This window comes from Gigantopelta aegis, chromosome 4 (assembly GCF_016097555.1).
Source record: "Gigantopelta aegis isolate Gae_Host chromosome 4, Gae_host_genome, whole genome shotgun sequence".
NCBI lineage: Eukaryota > Metazoa > Mollusca > Gastropoda > Neomphalida > Peltospiridae > Gigantopelta > Gigantopelta aegis.
In genome coordinates this window covers 83,197,130-83,213,649 of record NC_054702.1, presented here as the reverse complement: position 1 = coordinate 83,213,649, position 16,520 = coordinate 83,197,130, and the positions used below count along the sequence as shown (strand labels likewise).

Here is a 16,520-nt window from a genome sequence, read left to right as displayed (position 1 = left end):
ATTGTTTTTTGGTAAAATGTGGTGGAATTTCGCTATGTCGGTAGTGTGCTCATCAGAGTGGCTTGGGTTGTTTGTAGGATCAAATCTCTGTGGACCCATTTGGTCTCTCCACCCTCCCCACATCTCAACCAATAACTTACAACTGTATATTAAGGAAATGGTTTATTTATCAATGCACTCAACACATTTTATTTACGGTCATATGGTTAAGGACCACACAGATATTGAGGTAGGAAACCCGCTGTCGCCATTTCATGGGCTACTCTTTTCGATTAGCAGCAAAGGATCTTTTATATGCAGCATTCCATAGACAGGATAGCACATACCACAGCCTTTGATGTATCAGTCGAGGTGCACTAGCTGGAGCGAAATATAGCCCAGTGGGCCCACTGACAGGGATCGATCTCAAACCGACCGTGCACCAAGTGAGCACTTTACCATGGGGCTACATCTCGCCCCAACTATATATTAAAGGCTATGGTATGTGCTTTCCTATCCAAGGAAAAGTGCATATAAAACATCCTTTGCTAATGGTAGGTGTTCTCTGAAGAAGTCTGACATCAAAAGCTAGCGATTAATTAATCAATGTGCTCTAGCAGTGTTGTTAAAAAAACAATCCAAAACTCCCAGAAAAAAGCAACTAATTTTAGCCAAACAATATTAAATTAATAAATAAATAAATAATGCATATATTTTGTATGGATGCATTTATTTCATTTCCAGTACTTTTAAATCACATATTTTACATAACACATTTGCAATATGCTGAACAGCTGTCATGCTATTTTTACCACAATTACTACAATCGGTCCTATTGCACCTAGTGGTATTGTTAAACAAAACAAACTTTAACTTTTCAATTTGGGCATTTACTAACTTATATAAGGTAATGCAGATAATATAACAAATTAACAGCTACTTGACTAGCAAGAGTAAAATCTCTAGTTCCCACACTGACTCTAAACATAAATTAAATGTAAAAGTGATACAGTATTCCAATTACTACAGTATAATAATGTAACATATTTTAATATATACAATTTATAATTATACAACCAGTCACCATTAAGCACCTGGGATTGCACTTTTGTTAAAGCTTGCAATAAAACACATAATAATATGAATGACTTTTGTCATAAACCCAAAATAACACTGCATTTATAAAATGTGTATTCGCAAATTTCAGAGATAACTACACAATTTTAAAACATTAAACAGTAGTTGTTTATCAATTTTCAAATGGATAAAATATTGCTAATCAAGATTTTGAAAACAAAAGCTTCCCTGGTATTTTTATTAATGCATCTGGCAAATGCAACTTTTAAAGATCAGAAAATGCTGAGTTGTTTTTACAGAATTCAGTTTAATTTTAGTTCACATCAATTAAACAATAGGAATCGACATTTAATTGTCAAACCAGTGGAAGCTAGCAATTTGTGTTAGTTGGTAGTAATGAATGCTTTCTAATGACTTAAAGTAGTAATTTCTTTTTAACAGATGCTCATATGTTCGGCCTTTCTTTTTTTAAAATTTCATTAATAACATTTGTTAAAAATATAATGCATCAAGTAATTATTGTGATGATACATCAGATGCATTTCTTGCATTAATAGCTTGCTTTCATTATTTCCAGTTCAAAAGTGTTTAATAAGTTAATATGTGGAAGAAATTGAATATTATGGAGAAACTACAAAATTATACATATTAATCCTGATTATTCCTGTGAATAAAAACCCCTAAAAATATATATACATTTTGTGTTATTATTTACATGACATAAAAAGATCAATATGAATTATGATAAATACTGAATGCCAGAAGAAACTATACACTTTTTAAAAAGTCATCTTTTCTAAAATACTTTGACAAATTTTTATAAAATTTTGTTTCTTATCAAGATCACCCAACAAAAATTGCCATCAGTCATGCGTTTCACAGGCCGGTGTGGAAATTGGTTTTGCACAAAAAGCATGTGCACTATTAAATTGAAGTATGCAAGTGGCTAGTTCATACTGAACAAAATGTTGAATGGCAGCTGTTAAAAACATTTTGAAAAACGTATCAGATATTGAAAAGCGTTAAATTGCTAGGCGCAGTAAAGTTCAACACAAACATGCAATAAGCATGCTTCATTTCATTCCATGTGTTATATGGGTGCATACACTGTATGCAGGAGGGTGAGACATAACCAACAAAGCAGCAGTAAATAGCATTGGAATGTGAATGACAAAACTTGCCATCCAATTAGTTTCAATGTTAACTCCATGTGGCAACATCTAAAAGTATTATTTGGAGCTAACGGCATACAAAGACATTATTAAAAACACTGAAGCATACATTTAACTGAGTTACGAGTCTCTCCATATGCAATGTTACCTCTAATTTCCAACTGATGATTTCAATTTGTCAAATGATTAATAATTTTACATTTTTTGCGTAAGTATTGTATTAAGTTCATAAATGAACTTTTTTAAAGTGTTTTATTTGTTACGGAAATCAGGTTTAATATTACTATTGTTATGATGTTATTTTTCTATTACAAAAATAAATGCGAAAAATATTCACTGTATAGTTTCCTGTGGCATTCAGTACATAATAAGTCAAACTTAAACTTCGATGTTCAAATCGGAGCCATGTCCATATTTCTTTATCATTTTCTCTTCATTCTTCAACTTTGTTTTCTCTGTACGGGTATGCCAAACCAAAACCTAAATAAAATAAGAAATAAACAGATTATTCCCTCTAACGCTATACTTTTTAAGACAATTATGCATGAAATTTTCCTAGAAAGAAAGGATGGCATGTTTATATTCTGAATGATTACTACTCTGAAATACTTAACCAAAACCCTAAAGGCAATATCAAATTACAATCGCATGTACGGTACATAAACACAATAAATAACTGAACAACTTCCCCTTAATATTACATGAAATGGCGTCACATTTAAGAGAGTTTTGGAGTAGAAGACCTTTAAAGTAGTGGACCTTTGGAATAATAGATGTTCACCACCCTCCCACAAGATGTTTCCATTGAAAATATTTCTCCTTTCCATATACACGTGAAACAAGGTGCTGCCACAAAGTTACCATATTCTTACGACACATTTCCATCATAGACAAGATAGTATACATCATAGATATGGACTTTAAATAAGAAATAAGAACCGGCAAGTCTATTGAGGAAGATAGACCCTTTGATATTTTACAAAGATGCATGTTGTACCACAACAAACTAATAACAGATTGTTATATAATGCACTTTTATTTATCTACTACAAAATGAAATATCAGAGCATGAAAAACAACACAAAACATCCTGATAAAAAAACATGTTTTTAATGTTTGTTTTTGAATGTAATATAAAATATGTACAGCTGGCGATTGGGTAAACAGAAGACCACAAAGGTGACCAAAACATTATTGACATTTGTCAGGACACTATTAAGAATAACATTAGGACTTTTTGCTACATTACAAGATAAGAAGTATACCTTTCTGCAATTATCTGCCCTTGGCTCAAGGTCATTGAGTGTGAGGTGCATGTTTGAAAGTATGGTTGATTCTTGATAACCTCTTTGAACCTGCAGGCTGAATCTGGCCTCTGGATATTCAAAAAACAACCGGAGATTCACAGAAAATCCTGCCATATCCATAGCAAACGGCCGAGTGGACTTCCAGTATGTAAACCAACCTTTCACCTTGTAAAACCAAAATATATTATTCATTAACGACAGTATTATACAGGTCCATTTTGTTACCGAGTTTTAAAATAATGACAGTTATTAAGCATATTAATGATCAAATCTACAGTTATAATTGACAATTTCCAACTCATTTCATTTCCTGAACAACGGCCGGGACGTAGCTCAGTGGTACAATGCTCAACTGATGCGCAATCCATCTAGCTAGATCGATTCCCATTGGTTTGTCCATTGGGCTATTTTTCGTTCCAGCCAGTGCTCCACAACTAGTGTAACAAAGGCTGTGATATGTACTATCCTGTCTGTGGGATGGTGCATATAAAAGATCCCATTGCTGCTAATTGAAAAAGAATAGCCCATGAAGTGGCGACAGCGGGTTTCCTCTCACAATATCAGATGTTTTTAGCACTACAAAGTCAATTCCAATTAAACAATTTCATTCAAACCTGCTCAAATAACCACCTGTCTTATAAGATTATCTTACATTTATATGAAATCGGCTAATGAAGTATAAACTGTCTGAAGTAGCTAGCATTTTGTTTCATCCTATGATGGTGCTTAACAGATTTGACTATCTATGAGAAAGTTTAAAAAAAAGTCTTTCCCAATTCTTTTCAATATTAATAAAATGAGAATCATGTACAAATCATTGGCAAAGTCAGGATTTTATATTGGGGTGGCCACTGACATTGGAGAGGGGGTACTATATTGTCTATTGGCCATATTATGAGGCAAAAGGGATATATACTCTTCAAAAAAAGTAGGGGAACCTGAAATATTAATGTTAATATCAACTATTAGACCAAATATACGTTTAGACCACAGACATCTTAGTAAAGAACATTCAGGTCTGTTTATCAATACACCGAAACCCATTCCATAGTTTGCACGTACATCACACAGTTGCCTTGTACATGTGCATAGGGTGTCATTCTCGATTTCGACAATTTCCAGGAAGGTCGATTAATCACTGAGGAACATTATTTCTGTCAATATGTTTTATTCTGTTAATCATACAGTTGTTATTGTTTTGTTTTCAGTCATTTTTCTTGTTTGAATTTGCGATTTACTGATAAAAAACCGTCAACTTTCAAATTTCACTTTTGACCCCAATCGTCCTTCAAGATCTTCGGTGGTCATAAAACCTACTGTAATACTGAACTATCGGTTGTAATGTTTGCCCAATTAATTCACTGTTATCATATAACCATTCCCCACAGCTAATATACCTTACAATTTCGACAACTGTAAATTATTATTAGAGTTCCCCTACTTTTTTGGAAGAGTATATAAAAAGTAGGGTTGTGGAGAGGTGTGACTATGCCAATGGTAAGACTTAAAGCAGGCTTACTTTTCCTTTAGTGACAAGAGGACTCTCATACCTCAGGTAACCACTCAGACCCACTGGCCACACTGACACTGTGTTAGTGTAACGCATCTGAAATTGATAAAACCCCATCAAAATATAGACACAGTGTAAGTCATATTGCTTGTTACTGAAACATCTGGGATATAAGAGTAACAAGAAAATGTAATTTTAAGCAAAAGTGCATGTCAGATATCTTGTGCAAAGAGTAAGTGTATTTCAGTATTCATAATACACAATTCAGATATAAATTGTGTATATATTGATTTTAAAAAGTTGCTTGTTTTTTTTAACACCAACAAATACATTTAAAAAACCCAAAATGGTGTTTAAGTCTTGTTATATTCAGTTTTATAATGAGTTTGAAATGTGATTAATCCAAATTTCAGCAATGTAAGGATTAATTCTCGCTGGAACAATTAATCAGTTAACTATCATATTTGAAAAGAATTTTGAATGGATTTTGTTTTCTTCTTCTTTTAAAGTAAACAAATTGAAAACCACAATATATTTGTGACGAGAAAATGTGTGTTAATGGGACACCAATTAAGAAAATGATTTGTTATGTAGCAGATATTATAATGAAAAAAAATGGATGTTCTAAACTGCATAATAAGAATACTAATTACTGTATGACCATCGTCCTAAACAAGAAACAGTCTTACTTCTTCAAAAAGCTGCAGGTCATATGTGTTGTCGTCATCGGCAAAGAAAACCACACCTGGCTGTATTTTAGGATCAAGATGTTTTCTCACCCATGCCAGACCAGCATTTCTCTGCAGAACACCTCTCGGCTTCAGCCAGTTCGGATCAGTAGCTTTAAGTTTATAGTTTGTAGGCGTGACAACATTCAAATGTGTGAACGTCAGGCCAGACCGCTTTAAGAAGTTTGTAACCAAAGTCGTTTTATTAATGGAATCTTCAATGACAATCCAGTGCAGATTGGTGACATGTAGAAAAGTATGTGAAAGTCTCGTTAAATCAGCCTTTTGTTCGAGTCTGTGGTACGTTGGGGTGATGGCATATATTACAGGTATAGACTTATCAAATTTATGACTGTTTTTGCCTCTTATTTCACTGTTTAACTGCATTTCAGTCACTTTGGACTTGGCAAGTTTTAACTCTGATTTGAGGTCTTTGATTTGCTGCTCTTTCTCATCCATTCTTGACCGATATTTTTCCAACAATTTTTCTAAACCTTGTTCATGTTCACCGGGACACCATCCTGCAAAAAAGAATTCTTTAATTAAGGGGCCATTCGTGATTATCAACATTATTAGTGGCTGTCATCACTGGAAAAAAGGGATAAAAATATACACTTTTAGGAAGGGGTGTAGTAAAAAGGATAATTCTGATTCTACGCATGTGTTAAAAATTGAAAGTTTATAAAGTTTGTTTTGTTTAACGACACCACTAGAGCACATTGATTTATTAATCATAGGCTATTGGATGTCAATTAAAAGTTGAAAGTAATATATATATAACATCTTACAATTAGTACCCATGCTGACAGACCCAAAACCAAATGAAGATTAACTGCAATCTTCAATGAAGGTTAAATCCTTTTTCTTTCTTTTTTTTTGTTGACAGAATCACCAGTTTCATTATATTTTAACTTTTTAGGATGACACAGTCAATATTTCTGATAATCAGACAAAAATAAACTTGTTTAGTATTTAATTTAAAATCAAAATCCTAAAATAATTTTAGTTCAACAATATTTTACTTCATTTAAGATTATTTGGTAACTGGTCAGTTTTCATAGTATTTGGTAAAGATTCATCGGTCACTGCTGTTCAAATTTGAGAAACCAAAATTTAATATTATTTTATCATTAAAAATCTTATAGACAGAAAAGGATGATCCGATATTTGCTCAAACAATTAAAAAAAACACCCAACCAAGTTTATTTTAAAATGTTAAAGTAATATTTTAAATGTTGGAGTAATACAAACCATAGTTAAAGATCATGAACATGAAGGCCAGGAAGAAAATGGATGCATAAAGAAGGAAAAGATTCCTGGGGTTGATTCTGGGCATATTGCTGTAGTAGCAGGAACATGGTGCTATCTGCTCCAGTAGATAGGAAACTGGTCACAAATGAAAGCAAGCTCCATGTTAATAATCTGTAAAAAAACAAAACAAAAACAAATCACATATTTTTGTTGTTCATATATTGTTTCATTTACAATATTTTAATGATTAGCCACAAGCATTCTGAGTGTACTGCTAAAGCAATACATGTTCCGCTACTAGGCTGAACAAATTTTCATATCTCCTAAATTCAAGGGCTATAACTCTGTGAAAAATGGGTAAATCTCCCATGCAAGTCACAGTTGATCTGGAACAGTATAAGCTATACACAACGTTTCAGCTCAATATCTCAAGGCATTGTGAAAAAACACATCTGGAAAACTATATATGGGACAGATGGATGAACAGACGTACAGAAAGACAAAGATGAAACCTATAATCTCCTCCAGGTTGGACTGGTAGGGACTAATAAGATATGCATATCAGCTGTTATGAACACTATTATGTACACAGTTCACGCAATCAACATCAGATTTGTTGTTGTCGGCTTGCTGTTCATTAGTAAGATTTATCTTCACAATTCTGAAGCATTTTTATCAACAATAAAGTTAAAGTAAGTAAGTATTTAAAAAAAATTATTTACAAATCCAAAAAAAAATTAATTTACTATGTTCCTTTTGTTTTATTCCTTAAAACTGCCAATATTGGATACACTTGATTCATATGTTTTATTCAGTGACATTAATAGTGCTCACACTGGAAAGAATTTTGTTCTGCCACTTTTCAGATACACACATGTATATGGATTATTTGCTTGAAAATTATTCAATAGTGGCTAATTTAAAGGCATTTTATTAACCAAATACTAAATGTTGTGGCCATACTGTGTCAAAACTAGCAATTGGCTAATTTGGCAAGGGACAGGTTGAGCCCTGATTAAAAGCACATGTGCATAAAAGGTATTTCCCCCAGATAGTATCGTCAGGTGACCTGTTTCAGTGGATGTGGCAATTACATGCAACATTAGGTAATAATTTCAATAAAACAGTTTTAAAAAGAGATCAAAAAAGCAAAATAATTTATTTTTATTTAAACATGTTGTTTTAGGGGGGTAGTTTGTGTTTTTATAAATCATGAGCAATATACTTTTTTTTAAAGGCCTAATCTTGTAACGGAGACTTACAAAATATTATTGAAACCGTAAATCATGTGTAGAACTGTCTGCTAATCATATGATTTCAAAGATCGATATCGCATATTTTAATACTTAAAATGGTAGTAACTATCTTCAATAGATGTCATTTTGAAGAATCTTAACAAAACTGGCCTTTATTCCACAACAATAGCATTTTTTTTTTTTTAAGATTTATTGCCCCCAGAACATAGGCAGTGAACAGGTTGGGGAGCCATGGTCACTGCCTTACAAAGTACATATTTAAACAATAGTATCTAAACAAAATATGCTATTTTTAATTAAAACATTCTTTCAAAGAGTATTTTATAGGGTGTCCATTGCTTACGAAATGCTTCATAGTTGTAATTTTTTTAATAAATATATTTTTCTATTTCAAAATTATTTTGTAGAATATTTTTTCGCAGCATTGACATGTAAATTTCTTTTTTGTATTTTCATACTGTAAAGATAATATTTTATGTTGATAGTCAGCCAGTTAACAAAATTACCTTTTTCGTTGTTGATCATGCCTAACATAACTATGTCTCTGCTTAGAGTAATATTAATTCCAGTTTCATTTCTTATCCATTCTTCTATTGCTTCCCACGGAGAATGTACTAAACTACATTCAAATAATAGGTGTTGTATGGTTTCAGGTGATTTGTTGCAAAAACTGCAGGCATTGGAATCAATATAATTAATCATATTTAGAAATTTGTTAGTTGTAAGAATTCTGATTTATCGCAATTAATACTGCAATGCAGTTTCACTTTGAGGTCTGCTGTACGAATTTCGAACACTCGAACTCCCTGAAACTCGAACTATTTCGTCGTCCCCTTCAACTTCGAGTTAACGAAGTTTGACTGTATATGTTTTCAACCTTTCTGATCTATGAAAAAAACCTTTAAGTTGTATGGAAGAACAGGATTTTGTAATGCTATAAAAACGTCATCATTTAAATTATCTAGGTTGTAAATGAATGATTTTAAAGCACTGACCAATGAAGCATATTCCAAAAAATTGGTAATTATGTCGTATTTCTCTATGAACTCTTCATATGTTAGAAAGTCTCCTTGTTCATTCAACAAATCGTTGATAAAGACAATACCTTTTGAGATATATATTTCTTTTAGTATAAATGGCTTTTTATCTATACATATTTTACTGTTAAACCAAATATTGATCTGGAGAATATTATCTACGTTTACTGGAATTTGTTTTTCTTGTATCCTAGACCCACTAACCAATGTGTCTCTCCAAAATGTATTTTTTATTGAACTTTTTTTACAGTATAGAAAATGGTCGCCATATATAATTAAATCACCTGTTGATATATTTGTAGAAGCTTCGAACAAAATGGTCCCTTTTGGGTTATTTAAAAATATCCATCGGATCCACAAACTTTTTAAGGCAGTCATAAAATTATTTATGTTTATAATTTTGATGCCACCATTTTTATAGTCTTGCATTATTAAGTTTCTTTTAAGTTGTTCACGGCCGCTATTCCAAATAAATTGGAAAAATAATGCATTTATATGTTTTAGCAAACGTTCGCTTGGATTTGGTAATGTTTTCAGTAGGTATGTTAGTTTAGGAACTATTAAAGTTTTCAGGACTGTAATTCTTCCTAAAACAGTAAGTTTTCTGATAGACCATAGCTTCATTAATTTTTGTATTTCAATAATCTTGGGATTATAATATAAATCAATAATTTCTTCTAGGTTAATGGAGAAGTTAATACCGAGGAGGTTAAAACTGTGTACTGCCCCATTCTAGTTTCCATCGAGTGTGATGGTAAACTTCATTTGAAAATTTCTTGCTACCTATCCAAATAGCTTTTGATTTGGTGTAGTTACTTTTTAGGCCAAATATTTGTGCATAATAATAATTTTTTATTGATGACAATAGACTTGTAAATGCTGTAAGTCAATTATCCCAGCCAGGGGATCGCTATGTGTGTGTTTGTGTTATCACATCAGAAGGTGAGATTTTATTTTGAGTGAGGTTATCGCGCAAAGCTATAGTAAACGATAAGAGAGATTTAATAAAAAAATAATTGTAAGATATATTAATATTTTTAACATTGAAAATATTTGTCAATTTATACATTTCTTTAACATAATAATAGATATTAATGTTGTAAACAATAATCTGACAATTTGCATATGTAGCCTAGAAGGAAATAAACCGTGATTGAGTTATGGTTTAGTTTAGACTTCAGCTGGCAGCAAATAGTCTTGATCAAACCAGGCGTTAGTTATAAGTAGGTGTCAAAACAACGAGCCGTGTTGTTGATTGTCATAAATGACTACTAACAGATAACCCATGACCCAAATGAAAATTCCACGACTTTCCATGACCTATATGACCCCTGTATAGCCTCTATTAGAAATATACTTATCTGCCCTTGATTTGCATAGCGCTAAGCGGACCCAATCAGCCACTAAATTATTTCCAGCGCGTTCACGCTCCAGTCGCTTGCAACATAGGCCCTTTGTTACTACTGAATTGTGGAGTAGTCGACTTGTTCTTTTATTTTTGTGATGTTAATGAAGTTTTCTATTACTATTATTGTTTGTCAGCTTGTGTGCAATTTCCTTCTTTTACAGAAAAGAAAATGTACAATAGGTTTGGTGCTCAACAGAAATACTTACGAACATGTCTTGGGGAGACCAAGAAAAAGGGCTCATTGATGATTGACTCGTTAAAACGGCACTTTAATAAAGGTTCGATATTTGCAAGTAATATGCATGTGTTTGTGTATATATCACTGTACGAATGGAAGTACATTAATTTGACTAAATGACTAGCTGCGATTTTCTGTACCACTAGCTGCATTATTAACTACGACCTATGTAGTAGTTAATAATGAAACTAACGATACAAAAATTCACTTCCTCACCTAACGATAAGGTTTCTACTGTCTGACTCACAAACAAATCGGAACAGCGAGTCCAGTGTCATTGTCAGGCGGACATAGTGTAATGGATACAATTTCATATGTAATTTAATAGTTACGATTGACTATCTACCTGCAGTTATTAATATTATACACAACCATAAAGCATTCCATAGTATATATATATATATATATTCACTGGCTAAGGAAGTGGGGGGCAAATATCTGAAAAGTGGGAGGCAAAGGGGCATGTGCCCCCCACTTTTCAGATATTTTGCTTTATAATACTGTAAAAGTGTGTAAATATAAAAGTGTGGCGCCCCCCCCCCCCCCCCCCCCCCACTTTTGGTACCTTTGGTATGCCACTGATATGTGTGTGTGTGTGCATGCCCCACCCCCACCCTGCCTTGCCACTGGTATATGTACATAGATAAAATGTTTTTTTAAATGTGCGTGTTCATCTGATAATGATAAAATGTAGCAGGCTTCCTCTCTAACACAATGATAAAATTACCAAATATTTGACATCAAATAGCCTATGATTAATGAATCAATGTGCTCTAGTGGTGTTGTTACACAAAACAAACTTTTGGGGGGAATTGTCAGACATTTGTCGTATTATTGTATGAGATGGCCCCTGGAAGATGGAATGGCTGAGTGGGCGATCATGTGATGCAACGTCACGATATATGTCGGTGAACTTAGAATTCTGCTGTCCGGAGTTTGCCGAAGCTTAGCTGAATGTGGGTGCTGTCAGGTTTCTTTCTGTAGTGTGTGTATTAGTGATTAATATCTGAATTTTTTTTAATCAAGGAATTCGAAAATGGTCGATGTAAATGTATTTGAAGTCCAGACCTGTCAACCTTTAGTCAAGAGAAAGCAGGAGGTGTGTGTTGAAAAAGCAGGAGATTTTGTAAATTAACACAATTTAACCCAAAATTGCAAGATTTAAAAAAATAGATATATTACAATAAGTTATATGAACACTACATAATGTCATATATACTTGTTAACCTTAGATCTTGGCATTTAAAAAAAACATAAATAAAAAATAAAAATATATATTATTATTAAAACAAATTTAAGTTTAAATATTATTATGATGTAATACATTTTTTTTGTTTTTAAATAACTCTTTTATTCAAAAATTTTAAGAACACAAACAAGAAATAAAAAATTTAATTAGTACATTTACGGTATTACACTTACAACTTTACAGGTTACGTTACATCATCATTTGTGGTTAGTGTAGCTAAGTACCTATGACAAATTTATATAAATCTTATAAATTAATATTCAGTTTTTACTATTATGAGGAACAGTGGTGTGGTACTTATTTAAAATCATTATGATGATGCAATAAATATTGTATTTCCATTAATCATAAGTAAAACCTCATTACGGACTTTGTGTGAAATTTACCGGAATTATACCCATTTCTGTGAGTAAATTTATGTCAAACACAACATTTATTAATTGTACAAAAATAATCTCTTGAAGTGTACCCTTGTTACCAACATTTTACTGTGCAAACATACAAAATTATCTGACACAAGTATGTTTATATAGCTAATTGGTCTTTTCATTGTCTTGCTGTGACATGTGATTTTAACATGCATCGTGTGTATCGTCGCTGTCAACTCTGGGCCAGAAACTGGCACTTCAGATTTGTCATAGTTGCATTATGTAATCTAGTGGGAAGACATTTTACAATTCAGAGGCGTTATTAGAACTAAATTGGATAGTTACACTGAATGGCAATACACAGCCTGTTGAATTATCGGCAACACGCTTCGTAGCCATTACGATGACAACAAACATTATAATAACACGTCATTTTATAAACTCCATGTGCTTTTTTAACAATATAAATATCCCACAAGTCCTACTTCAGCAAAGGTTAAACAGTCGGGACAATTTGGCCTGTTACATTCTCGGAAACCAAAAGTAGTCGACATTTTCTGAATGAGAATGAGTTACTTCCTTTATGTTATTTTGGCAAAACGGGATCGATTTTTTTTTATGCTTACAAAAATGTCATTTAACAGGAGAAATTGTCTCCTGTGCAGAAGCCAGGAGATTTGATCAAATACCGGGAGACTCCCACGGAATCCAGGAGGGTTGACAGGTCTGATGACGTCAAACATAGGATTGTTGTGGTATTAGAGCGGAAATCTTTTACTACTTTTTGGTGGTCGGCAATTGCCAAAAAATTACATAGCTTGGTCTCTGACTGTAATGAGAACGTATATGTCCAAATGTCCGTCTAGCTCTCTTACAGTCAGAGTACTTGGGCTAGATAACTGGTAGTCCAAGTGAGAAATCAGTAGCCAAAATACCCTCACTAAAGTCGAGCCCTGCCTATGCATTCTCAGAAAAGTCGATATGACTGACATCATGAGTTTTGTATGTGGAATCTGTGTCACTGTAAGGTAGGAGAGTAATCTATTGTATTTTTTCGTAGTTCTCTACTACTACTACTATTGTCCGAACCAAATTGTTAACAACTACGAAAAATTACTCTCCTACCTTTAATTGCTGTTAGATTTCCTCCAAAGTGTGTCCAGACACAAATCTTGAAAAAACCATTACAATGACACAGATTCCACATACCAGATAATAACCATGTCACCTATATCGACTTCGCTGAGAGCGCATAGGGAAAAAAGCATGTAATTTTGTATCAGCTGCCATTTTGACTTTTTATGGAATATTCTTCAAGAGGGGTGATAGGATAGGACTTAATCTAACAACATCATAACATGTTATGATATAAAAGCAAACGTGATGATGTCATATTAATAAAAAAAAATATTATTATTATTTTAAAGATACCACTAGAGATCATCGATTTCATATTAATTGTGTCACATACTTTGGAGGCTTTCACCCCTCTTGAAGAGTATTCCATAAACAAGCAACATGGCAGACGGCAGAAAACTGCATGTATTTTTTACTCTATGCAATCTCAGCAAAGACAATATCGGCGACATCGTTGCAGTCTCGTGTGTGGAATCTGTATATTTGTAGTGGGTTTTTTACGATTTGTGTTTGGACAAACTTTGGAGGAAATCTAACGGCAATTAAAGGTAGGAGAGTAATTTTTTGTAGTTGTTAACAATTTGGTTCGGACAATAGTTGTTAAAAATGTGGTTCGGACTTTAATTTATGGTTTCCTATCTGTGGATAAGTGCATATAAAAGATGAATCACATGATGAACAATGTAGCGGGTTTCCTCTACGACAATAAGTTAAAAATTACCAAACGTCTGACATCCAATGTGCTATTGTGTAGTTAAACAAAACAAACTAATTTACCATCAACTCCACGACTAAACTTGTCGTTTAGAGTTATTTCCCCGGAAGTGCATATTTATAGGTCTCAAACCGCAATGGGTTTTTAAAAAAAATATATATATATATTTACTACTCAAAAGAATTTAAGGGTCAGACGATATTTTCGACATTATTTTCTGAATGTCAATTATATTAGCTAGACCATAATGTCACGCATGGTATTGTTCCATTTTGACGAAAGTGGGTCTAAGCAACCCATAAATGAATTAAAATTCACTGTCATTGACACTGTCGACTAGTTCTAATGGCGAAAACATGCTTACATTTGCACGTAAATTAGGGCGAAAGCGAAAGGTCTGCTAAGTGCCCATAACTTGCTTTTTCACAAAGCGCTTCATTTGCACGCTTTGCACGTGTATTCCATGTTCCCAATGCTGAATTTCCGTATAATTGGTGCTTGCGTTCGTGTACGGTGCACACTCCAAATTCGACAATGGTACGACTTCAACTGACTATCGAAGATCGAGGAAGGGCTATTGCTTGGCTTCAGGATGGCAATACGCAAAGAAATGTTGCTCTGAGACTTGGTGTCAGTCAGAGTGTCGTTGGCCGACTGTGGCAACGGTACCAAGCAACGAATTCTGTTCGAAATCGTCCACGTTCGGGAAGACCCCGAAACACTACAAATAGAGAGGACCGCTACATCACCAATATGGCTCTACGTCAACGCACAACCACTGCACGCCGATTACGTGACAATCTGCGGACTGCGACTGAAACTCGAGTGTCTGATCAAACCATACGCAATCGTCTGAGAGCCAATAATCTACGCTGCCGTCGCCAGGCTGTTCGACCACCACTCCTACCACGTCACAGAACGGCCAGACGTCACTGGTGCACGCTTCATCTGCGGTGGCAACGTGTTCAGTGGGGTTCGAGTGATGTTCACTGATGGGTCCAGGTTTAGTCTCCAGTTCAACGACGGTCGGGTTCGTGTCTACAGACGTCCTGGGGAGCGCTACGCTGACGTTAACGTTAGACAACGTCACCGTTTCGGTGGTGGCAGCGTCATGGTGTGGGGCGGCATCTCTATCCACCACAGGACCCCCCTCTATGTGGTGGATGGCAATCTGAATGGAATCCGCTATCTGAATGAGATTATCCGGCCGTTGGTTCTCCCAGGCCATCAGCAGATTGGCGGCGGGGCAGTTCTGCAGGATGACAATGCCAGACCCCACCGCGCCAGGGTGGTAACGGACTTTCTCAGACAACAAGGTATCGCCAGGATGGATTGGCCAGCATATTCGCCTGACTTGGCCCCAATAGAGTACGCCTGGGACGAATTATGCAGGAGAGTTCGGGATAACCATGCCCCTCCGGACAACCTTCATGATCTGGGTCAACTTCTTATGGCAGAGTGGCAGGCCATTTCCCAAGAGTTCTTCAGACGTCTGATCAACAGCATGAGGCAACGATGTGTCGAGTGTATTCGCGCCAGGGGTGGATTCACACACTATTAAACGAATGTTCTAATGTGTAAAATCCATGTTTGACAACCTTCAACTTTGACAGCATGTCATGTGACTTTCTTGTATACAGTGACGTTTATTTGTGTTTTTTTTGTAAATATGGAACAATAAATAAAAAATTTGGTGTAGTTTACATCATCAATCTAATACACTCTGAAACTTGTTTGGTTATAAATTTTTGACCCTTAAATTCTTTTGAGTAGTATATAAACGTTTTAGTTTTAGCCACTATCAACCCCACCCCTACACCCATTTTTTGTTTGTTTCAACATACAAAAAACCCCCAACATCCCCAAAACCCTAAAACAAACAAACAACAAAGCTAAACGAAACAAAATGGAAAAAACCCCAGAGAGAGAGAGAGAGAGAGAGAGAGAGAGAGAGAGAGAGAGAGAGAGAGAGAGAGAGAGAGAGAGAGAGAGAGAGAGAGAGAGATATGGTACTTGTTCCCGATACATAGGTTACTCTTACTGAAAAATTGCAAGATATCTTTTATATACATGTATGTAAAACATTTC

The 16,520-nt window shown here is 34.4% G+C and overlaps 1 protein-coding gene across 2 annotated transcripts; it reads right to left on the bottom strand.

The window, feature by feature from the left end:
- Nucleotides 1-692: 692 nt before the first annotated feature.
- LOC121371236 (galactosylgalactosylxylosylprotein 3-beta-glucuronosyltransferase I-like) lies at nucleotides 693-14,533 on the bottom strand. 2 transcript variants are annotated; one of them, XM_041496974.1, is made up of 6 exons: nucleotides 14,495-14,533; nucleotides 7,025-7,195; nucleotides 5,735-6,294; nucleotides 5,055-5,141; nucleotides 3,494-3,700; nucleotides 693-2,708 (listed from the first exon to the last, which is right to left on the bottom strand). In XM_041496974.1, exons 2-6 carry the CDS (start codon nucleotides 7,107-7,109, stop codon nucleotides 2,607-2,609), a joined length of 1,041 nt encoding a protein of 346 aa, XP_041352908.1. In that variant the 5' UTR covers nucleotides 7,110-7,195; nucleotides 14,495-14,533; the 3' UTR covers nucleotides 693-2,606. The 2 variants fall into 2 exon arrangements, with proteins under 2 accessions (XP_041352908.1, XP_041352907.1); XM_041496973.1 differs by having other exon boundaries at nucleotides 14,439-14,532.
- Between the last annotated feature and the right edge of the window lie 1,987 nt (nucleotides 14,534-16,520).